This window comes from Pseudoliparis swirei, chromosome 10, assembly GCF_029220125.1.
Source record: "Pseudoliparis swirei isolate HS2019 ecotype Mariana Trench chromosome 10, NWPU_hadal_v1, whole genome shotgun sequence".
NCBI lineage: Eukaryota > Metazoa > Chordata > Actinopteri > Perciformes > Liparidae > Pseudoliparis > Pseudoliparis swirei.
The window spans coordinates 2,412,508-2,422,507 of NC_079397.1; the positions used below are offsets into that span (position 1 = coordinate 2,412,508).

The 10,000-nt window shown below is 47.6% G+C and overlaps 1 protein-coding gene across 7 annotated transcripts in view; it reads left to right on the forward strand.

Moving 5' to 3' along the window:
- The window catches only part of celf2 (cugbp, Elav-like family member 2), a 132,095-nt gene that overhangs the window by 114,146 nt on the left and 7,949 nt on the right, over nucleotides 1–10,000 (forward strand). For 5 of the 7 annotated variants that reach the window (XM_056424612.1, XM_056424611.1, XM_056424613.1 and 2 more), the window contains one exon: nucleotides 8,105–8,230. The exons of the other annotated variants lie outside the window; for them this stretch is intronic. In XM_056424612.1, coding sequence (XP_056280587.1) covers nucleotides 8,105–8,230 — 126 coding nt within the window. The remainder of the gene's footprint in view (nucleotides 1–8,104; nucleotides 8,231–10,000) is intronic. 7 annotated transcript variants of the gene reach the window in all.

Sequence of the window (10,000 nt, forward strand, 5' to 3'; positions counted from 1 at the left end):
AACCCTGGTTTGAAAGGTTCTTCGTGGAACCATAAATGGTTCTCTTGGTTCACTCTGAAGAACCCTTTTCGGTTCCAGGTGGCACCTCCATTTCTTTTGGGCTCTCTCTCTCTGAGAAGCGTCTTCTCCTCCTCTTTCTCTTCTCTCTCTCATATCGGCAGTCGGGACATTTAAAATATTTTTTTTAAAGAGGGAAACCGAGCTGATAGGATCTGGCCGTGGGGAAACTTCTCCCCCGAGAAGGAAAGGACGCGAGGGAGTAGGAAAGATGTCAAGTGGATGAAACATGTTGTATTAACCCAGTTCTTAATCTGCCTGAAGCCGAGTCGACGGAGAGCGAGATCACAATCTCTCTTTAAGGAATATCTTTTATTAGAGCTTAACACTTAGTTTGATTTAAGACGTCGTTTTTCCGGGACCCGTAGATTCTCTCTCTCGTCGTCACCTCTGACTTCCTCCTTCTTTCCATCACACTCTCCTCATCTCTCTCTCTCTCTCTTTTTTTCTCACCTCAATTTATTTTAAGCCTCTCTTCTTCTTGTTCTTCTTCTTCTTGAACCTCTCACCCTCTCCAATCACGGCGTCTTCATCTCACCTCTGCACACCAGCCTTCCTCCTCACTCTCCTTCTTCTCGGCTCCTAATTGTAGACTGTGTTGTGCACCGACAGATATGCTAGAGAGGTTCATGTCATTTATGTTCGCTTTCTCTCATTCCAGGCTTCCTGATTGTTTTCACCTGTCATCACACCTGTCTCCTATGCTCATCAGTGTCAGCCCCGCCCCTGATTGGTCCCACCTGTGTCTTGTTACCATGTGCTTAAATTCCCCTGTCTCCCAGTGTTCCTTGTCAGTTCGTCTGGTCTTTTGCCATGATCAGGTCGGGTTATGTTGGGCTCTTGAAAAGTTTTTGATCCCTCACTACGTGAGCGCTTTCATTTGTTCACTGCAGAACCGAAAATAAAGTACTTACAAATACTTTATCTCTGTCTCCCGGTCGTGCAATTGGGTCCTACTTCCTAAGTGTCTGAGATCGTAACAGAACGAACTGACCACATTATGGACCCAGCCGACCCAAGAACGCTTCACGCCGCTCTGTCGGTACAGGCGTGACGATTTTTCATCACGAGGAAAAACTGGACAAAGTCAGCCGAAATACAAGAGCTGAGAGGACGCCAGGCGGGGTTCAGGAAGAAATATATACACAGATGCAACAACTGGTTGCCCAAATGAATAATTTTCACTCATCAACAGACTGCTCCTCCGGTGACGTCATCCACAGCTGAGAATTTGCCTGTCAATACTCCAGCTGACGACCCAGGTCAGGCTGTTTCCTCCCCGTTACGGCTGGCTCTTCCGGAGAGATTTTCCGGAGACTCTTCGAATTGCAGAGCCTTTCTGGTACAGTGTGATCTGCATTTTCAACACAACCCAGCAGCTTTTTTATCTGAGCACGGTAAAGTGGCGTTTATTGTGTCTCATTTAACGGGAAGAGCTGCAGCCTGGGCTACTGCAGAATGGTCTAGAGACACCGAACTATGTTACTCATTGGCTTATTTCATAGAGACTATGAGGCGCATTTTTGACCACTCATCGCCTGCTACGGAGGCCAGCAGAAGACTGTTTCAAATACGTCAATACGTCAGCTCAACCGTCAGGTGGTTGATTATGCCATCGAGTTTCGTACAGCAGCAGCGGACAGCGGATGGAATGTTCCGGCTCTTCGTGACGCCTTCATGACAGGACTTTCGGAACCGATAAAGGACCAGCTGGCTCCACTGGAGACACCCCGGGATCTGGAATCCCTCATCGCTGTGGCCATCCGGATCGATAACCGTCTTCGGGAAAGAGAGAGGGTGCAGAGCAACCGTTTTTAGTCTGGACAGATCACAAGAATCTAGAATATATAAGAAAGGCTAAGCGTCTCAACTCCCGTCAGGCCAGGTGGACACTTTTCTTTAGTAGATTCAACTTCACACTCTCTTTTCGTCCCGGGTCTCAGAATCAAAAACCCGATGCTTTGTCTCGTCTTTACGATCCCGAACCACGAGCCCAAGACCATCCTTCCACTTAACCGGGTGATCGGAGCCTTTTCCTGGCAAGTGGAGTCAGACGTTAAAGAGGCAAATGTCATGAATCCAGCGCCTAGCGAGTGTCCCAACAATCTGCTGTTTGTTCCTGAGGCTCTTCACTCCAAGGTCATCCACTGGGCTCACTCATCTGTGCTTTCGTGCCATCCGGGAGTAGCAAGAACAATGTTCAGGATTCAACAACGTTTCTGGTGGCCATCCATGAAGAAAATGTGGCCGAGTATGTAGCGGCTTGTCCGGTGTGTGCGTGTAATAAGACCTCATCTCAAGTTAAGATGGGCTTGCTCCAGCCGCTGCCGATTCCCCATCGTCCTTGGTCACACATTTCGATGGATTTTGTGACAGGATTTTCATCCAGAGGCAAGACTACGGTTCTAACAGTGGTTGATCGATTTTCAAAGATGGCTCACTTCATCCCATTGACCAAGCTTCCTCTGCCAAAGTCACCGCAGAGGTCATGATGAATCACGTGTTCAGGATCCATGGATTCCCTAATGACATTGTTTCCGACAGGGGTCCACAATTCATTTCCGCCTTCTGGAAAGAGTTTTGTCGACTCATAGGTGCCACCGTCAGCCTGTCATCAGGATATCACCCTCAGTCAAATGGACAGTCGGAGCGTCTGAACCAAGAACTAGAGACTACGCTACGTTGTCTCGTCTCCCGGAACCAGACCACCTGGAGTGACCACCTCACATGGGTCGAGGTTGCCCACAATACCCTTCCGACGGCGGCCACAGGTCTCTCTCCATTCCATTGTGTCAATGGTTTCCAGCCTCCACTTTTCCCTAACAATGAGGAAGAGGTGATGGTTCCATCGGCACATGCCATGATCAGACGTTGTCGCAGAGTTTGGGCTGGTGCTCGCCAGTCTCTTCTCCGAAGTTCAGCTCGGATGAAGGCTGTTGCGGACGTTCATCGCAGGGTCGCACCCTCCTACAGTCCAGGCCAAAAGGTTTGGCTCTCTACCAAAGACTTACCACTCCATGTCGCCTCAAAGAAACTGGCTCCGAGATTTGTGGGTCCGTTTCCAGTGTCCAGAGTCATCAACCCGGCGTCGCTTGCAACTCCCAGGACCTTGAGAGTGCACCCAACGTTTCACGTTAGTAAAATCAAGCCGGTGTGTGAGAGCACACTTGTTCCCGCCTCCAAGCCCCCTCCACCGCCCCAGTTCTTTGAAGGGGGTGACGTTTACAAGGTCCGTAAGCTACTGGAGGTCCGTAATAGGGAGGGGCAAGCAATTCCTGGTAGACTGGAAGGGTTACGGTCCTGAGGCTAGAAGCTGGATAGCTGCTTCATTTATCGTGGACAAGACTCTTATCCACGACTTTTACAATCAGCCTGGGCCATCAGGAGTTGGCCCTAGAGGTACTGTTGTGCACCGACAGATATGCTAGAGAGGTTCATGTCATTTATGTTCGCTTTCTCTCATTCCAGGCTTCCTGATTGTTTTCACCTGTCATCACACCTGTCTCCTATGCTCATCAGTGTCAGCCCGCCCTGATTGGTCCCACCTGTGTCTTGTTACCATGTGCTTAAATTCCCCTGTCTCCCAGTGTTCCTTGTCAGTTCGTCTGGTCTTTTGCCATGATCAGGTCGGGTTATGTTGGGCTCTTGAAAAGTTTTTGATTCCTCACTACGTGAGCGCTTTCATTTTGTTCACTGCAGAACCGAAAAATAAAGTACTTACAAATACTTTATCTCTGTCTCCCGGGTCGTGCAATTGGGTCCTACTTCCTAAGTGTCTGAGATCGTAACAGACTGTTTAGTCAGGTGACGACAGGGGGGAGGGGGGGAGAGAGGGGGGAGGGAGGGGGGGGATTGCAGAGACACAATGGCGCCATCTGAGCGTGATGGCAGCGGACGCCGTCTTCTATCCTCCACTTTCTTTTTCTTTTCTTTCATTTTCTCTTGAGTTACGGCGCCTTTACAATTAGATGATTTATATAGATTTAGGTAGATATATCCATATATATATATTTATAAATATATATATGTGTGTATATATATAGGTGTGTATATATATATGTATATATGTGTATATATATATTTATATCAAATGAATTAGAAATATTTTTCCATTCGGATAAATGGGATAAACAGACTTTTGGGATTTCTTGGAAGCGACGGCCGAGTAACGGCGTCTGGATATCTGTTGGTCCTCCATCTGCGTTGAAATAGAGGGAGAGAGAGTGACAGAGGGAGAGAGAGAGAGAGGGAGAGAGAGTGATAGAGGGAGAGAGAGAGAGGGAGAGAGAGTGATAGAGGGAAAGAGAGAGTGATAGAGGGAGAGAGAGAGAGGGAGAGAGAGTGATAGAGGGAAAGAGAGAGTGACAGAGGGAGAGAGAGAGAGAGGGAGAGAGAGTGATAGAGGGAGAGAGAGAGAGAGAGAGAGGATAGAGGGAGAGAGAGTGACAGAGGGAGAGAGAGGGAGAGAGAGTGATAGAGGGAGAGAGAGAGTGATAGAGGGAGAGAGAGAGAGCCTTAATGATTGGCAGGAGATGTGTCACAGCTGAGTGACATCTGGTCTCAGTCTTTAACACGAGGAGCTGAGAGGCTTCAATTACACCAATGAGCATCAATTAGACACAGCCAACACCAGCCTGGTGCAGGCCTGGCACACACACACACACACTCACACACACACACAAACACACACACACAAACACACACAAACACACACTCACACACACACACTCACACACACACACACACTCACATTCACACACACTCACGCACACACACACTCACACACACACACACACTCACACTCACGCACCATCTGCACAGCCCGGATGCTGCGCCTCTAGACTGCATTCGTCTCTTTCTTTCCTCCTCTCGCTCTTCCTTCGGCTCCTCTCTCCCAGATTTAGGCGTCTGTGACCCACCTGCTCCCGTTTGCTCCTCAAGGACCCCCGGGAATCATGTTCAGAGAGAGAGAGAGAGAGAGAGACAGGGAGGTGTGGAGGACAGAAAGAAAGAAAAGGAGTTAAGGAAGGGAACAATGGAAAAGAGGAGGGAAAGGGAAACTATGACATAAGGAAACTGTAGGGGAGGAAAAGAAGTAAGGGTAAACAAAAGGAAGGGTAAGAGAGAAGGAAAGGAAAGGAGGAGTACAAGGAAACAAAAGAAGGGAGGAAATAGAAAAAGAGGAAAGAAAAGTGTGAAGGAAGGAAATCAGATCGAGAAGGCAAAGAAGAGGAATTAGAAAAAGAGAAGAAGAAAAGATTAGATAGAATAAGGCATGAAATATGTTTATAAAGGATGAGAGGAAAGACAAGAGGAAAGGAAAAGAAACAAGATGGTAAAAGAAAGAGAGATATGCGATAAGGAAGGGGGAGTGAAAGGCAGGAAAGAAAAAGGGAATGAAGAGCGGAGGATAATGGACAAGAGAAAGGACATGCAGGAAGGAAGAGAAAGAGGAAAGACATCGAGGAACGGGGGATGAAATGAAACGGAAGTAAAGACAGAGAGGAGTGGATAAAAGAAACAAAAGAAAGAAAGAAAAGGTGTTAAGGAAAGGAAACCATGAAAAAGAGGAGGGAAATGTAAACTATAAAATTAGGAAGGGGAGGAAAGGAAGAAGGAAGGGTAATAGAGAAGGAAAGGAAAGGAGGATGAGTACAAAAGAAGGGAGGAAATAGAAAATTCAATTTGTGCGTTACACTTTATTTTATTCACCCCGTTGCGTAGAAATAAAAATAAAAAATAAAAATGTTAACGCTTTTGATGCATCGCAGAAAGAATTTGGGGAAATCGCTCCGAAAAATAAAAACACAGAGATTGTTTTTTGGCTTCGATGCGCTCGTGAAGTAACAACAAATAAAGAAGAGCTGTTGCTGTTTTTTGGAATATCTTCAATCAACCAATCAGAGGCGTCGAAGCCAGCGACGCATCCAGCCGCCCGCTGTGATTGGCCGCCGCGTTCGGGGTCTGGTTGTCTCTGTCAAACGAGAAGGATCTTCTTCTTCGTGGTCTCTTGTTTGTGTGTGTGTGTGTGTGTGTGTGTGTGTGTGTGTGTGTGTGTGTGTGTGTGTGTGTGTGTGTGTGTGTGTGTGTGTGTGTGTGTGTGTGTGTGTGTGTGTGTGTGTGTGTGTGTGTGTGTGTGTGTGTGTGTGTGTGTGTGTGTGCGTGCGTACTCCCCATGGTATACTGTATATACATGCCCAGGCTGTATATACGACACATACACCTCACATTGACACTGTCCACCCGTCAACCTCATGAGACCGGGAGGAAGAGGCTTCAGGTGGTAAGAAACACGGATTCTGTTTGCTCCCCACACACACACACACACACACACACACACACACTGGAGGTGTTTCATGGCCTTTGCTTCCCCATCACTTGGGTGTTGGCGTCATTATTTATGCTGAAGTGCTGCAGCGAGCAGTTTAGTGTTCAGGGCTCTAAAGATGTGTATCTGTGACTCCGTAACTCAAGCGCACAATAAAACAATAAAACATGAAAACAATCAAACATCTCAGAGCTCTGTGATTTAAACACGACGAGTATCTACCTCACCTTTTTAGTGGTTTAGGTTTTTGCACGCAGAATAAACGTCCCTTTGCTCACAGGAAGCAACGTGGTCACTTCACTGTTGTGCAGCTGTATTTAACATCCTGGACGTTAATAAAGCATCAAACTAGTATTATTGATGTGAACATATCGATTTAATATAGAGGAGAACGAAGTCTGTCTCCCTCCTGGAAGTGTTGATATCAGAGCTTTAAGTGCACTAGCTGGCTAGCTCCGTTAGCCCCATTAGCTCTTAAGTGAACTAGCCGTTAGGTCTGTTAACTCCACTAGCTCTGTTAGCTCCGTTAGCTCTGTTAGCTCCGTTAGCTCTGTTAGCTCTGTTAACTCCTCTAGCTCAGTTAACTTCTCTAGCTCTGTTAGCTCTGTTAGCTTTGTTAACTCTAAAGTGAGCTAGCCTTTAGCTCCGTTAGCCCCATTAGCTCTTAAGTGAACTAGCCGTTCGGTCCGTTAACTCCTCTAGCTCCGTTAGCTCTGTTAGCTTTGTTAACTCCTCTAGCTCAGTTAACTTCTCTAGCTCTGTTAGCTCCGTTATCTCTGTTAGCTTTGTTAACTCTAAAGTGAGCTAGTCTTTAGCTCCGCTAGCTCTGTTAACTCTGAAGTGAGCTAGCCTTTACCTCTGCTCTGTTAATTATGTAAGCTCCTCTAGCTCTGTTAGCTCCGTTAGCTCTGTTAGCTCTGTTAGCTCTGTCAGTTAGCTCTGTTTGCTCCGTTAGCTCTATTAACTCTGAAGTGAGCTAGCCGTTAGCTCTGTTAGCTCCGTTAGCTCTATTAACTCTGAAGTGAGCTAGCCGTTAGCTCTGTTAGCTCCCTCTATGTTGGGGTTTCAGGTTTACGGCCTAGCGAGAGAGAATGTGTTTTAATATTAAAGTAAATTAGGTATTAAATACCAAAGTGAGAGTAATGTTCATCTTGTTATATGTGAGAGCAAAGTTCAGTGTTTAACGCTAACAAAGAATTAGAAGGAAATGAGCTCTTATTGTATTTATTTGAGAGTGAATAAAATAACTGTAAATTAGCATTAGCTTTGAAAAATCCCCAGACAGAAGTTGAAAAAAGCCATTTTTTATATTTTTAGACTTTTTGTCTGAGCAAAAGAAGAATTCATTGTTTGAAATCCCAAATGATTTAATCTGCATAATAATAAAACAGAAGGATCCTGAATGACTAGACGACAACAACACAAAACAAACACAAGTTTAACTAAATCAGAGAGATGCGTTGTGCCTCAGAGAGACGAAGCAAACAACAACAACAACAACACAAACAACAACAACAGCTGCTTTAGACACTCTGGGACTTATGAGAGGAAATCATCCGGTGTAGCTCGTTCTACACACACACACACACACACACTGTTATTCCTGTTCACTCCGGACGACCACGGACGGCTCGCTCTGTCCTCCTGGTGACCTCTGACCCCCCCCCCCCCTCTGGCCTCGCCCCCTAAAGGTTTCCCCCCCCCCCCTCCTCTCTCCAGGTATGAGTGCTCTGCAGTTGCAGAACTTGGCCACTTTAGCGGCGGCGGCGGCCCAAAACTCCGCCAGTCCCTCCACCGCAAACCCCCTGTCCGGCAGCGCCTCCCTGGGAGTGCTGGGCAGCCCAGGTAACACCGCAGGAGGCCGGGGTGGGGGGGAGGGGCCTAAACGCCCGCCACGTCCTCCGCCCGCCACCGTCACCATCATCACCTGTGTCGTCACCCCCCCCCCCCCTCCCCATCAACAATACATCAACCCGAATCATCACTGCCGATTCAGTGGTTCAGATTCCCACGGTGTATGTGTGTGTGTGTTTATGTGTGTGTACTTGTGTGTGTGTGTGACAACCGTGTTGTCGAAGCGCCGCCCGTCTTCTCTTCCTTTCTTTTTTTTACCGTCCTCCTCGCCTCGTCCACGCCCCATCCCGTGACACACGCGCTGTGTACATGTGTGTGTGGGTGTGTAGGTGTGTGTGTGTGTGTAGGTGTGTAGGTGTGCATGTCTGTGTGCGTTCTCTGCTTCAATGTTTTTAATGGGGGGGGGGGGGGCGAAAACGTGTGTTGTCGTTCTCCCGGCGTTCAGGGTTTGTGTGTGTGTGTGTGTGTGTCTGTGTGTGTCTGTGTGTTTGTCTGTGTGTGTGTGTGTATGTCTGTGTGTGTTGTCTTTAGAATCAAGCAGATTGATGTCTAAACTAGACTCAGGTTAAATATCTCCATCTTCAGATTTGTCTTCTTTTCTCCCCTCCTCCTCCTCCTCCCCCCCCCCTCCTCCTCTTCCTCCTCCCCCCCCCCCTCCTCCCCCTCCTTCTCCTCCTCCTCCTCCTCCTTCTCGTTGCCCTCATCTTTCACTGCTGCCCTCCTTTTGACAAGCTCCCTGTTTCTGCTCCATCATTCTTTCCCCCCTCATATGACGCCCCCCACCCCCCAGGGGGGACAGAGGATGCAAATGAAAAGCTATCCCCCCTCCTCCTCCTCCTCCTCCTCCTCCTCCTCCTCCTCCTCCTCCTCCTCCTCTCTTCCGCTTCCATCCCACTTCCTGCCTCCAACCAAGACTCTCTCTCTCTCTCTCCCTCTCTCTCTCCCTCTATCTCTCCGACTGAATGTCAGTCCAACCTTGAATAACACACACACACACACTCAGGGTGTGTGTGTGTGTGTGTGTCATAAATATAGACGTTCTGCATGGAGACATCTTTTTATTCACAGTCGCTCCGTTATCACAAACGCTTTGTCGAGATCGAGAGAACAAACGAGCAGCGAAAGAAAGAAAACGCACACACACACACCCTCCTCCTCCTCCTCCTCCTCCCACCTCCATCTCACCCAGTGACACAGCAGTGTCATCCATGGCTCACATTCCACACCGCTGTGAGTCCTGCAGGTGTGTGTGTGTGTGTGTGTGTGTGTGTGTGTGTGTGTGTGTGTGTGTGTGTGTGTGTGTGTGTGTGTGTGTGTGTGTGTGTGTGTGTGTGTCTGTGTGTGTGTGTGTGTCCGTTGGCTGTGCTCGAGGAGAAGTCGCCGTCGGGAGAAAAAGTTCCACATTTTTCAGAGCTGCGCCGTCCTCTCTGCTTATTATGGGATGTCTGTGTCGTGCTCCGTGTGTCGCGCATCACCATGACGACGTGTTTTACACTTCTATTACAATATCTGCCCAACAACACCTTCTTTAAGGGGAACACACTACTGTTCAAAAGTTTGGGGTCACGTAGAAATGTCCTTATTTATCAAAACACTGTTTTTTATTCATAAAGATAACATTAATTAATTATAAATAAACTCTACATAGTTAATGTGTAGATGACTATTCTCTGGTGTTGATGAAGTCTCTACAGAGGTGTGTAGAGGCCCTTCTCCAGTGTTCTAGTGGTACATTGTGTTATCGCCTTAGAAGACTAGCGG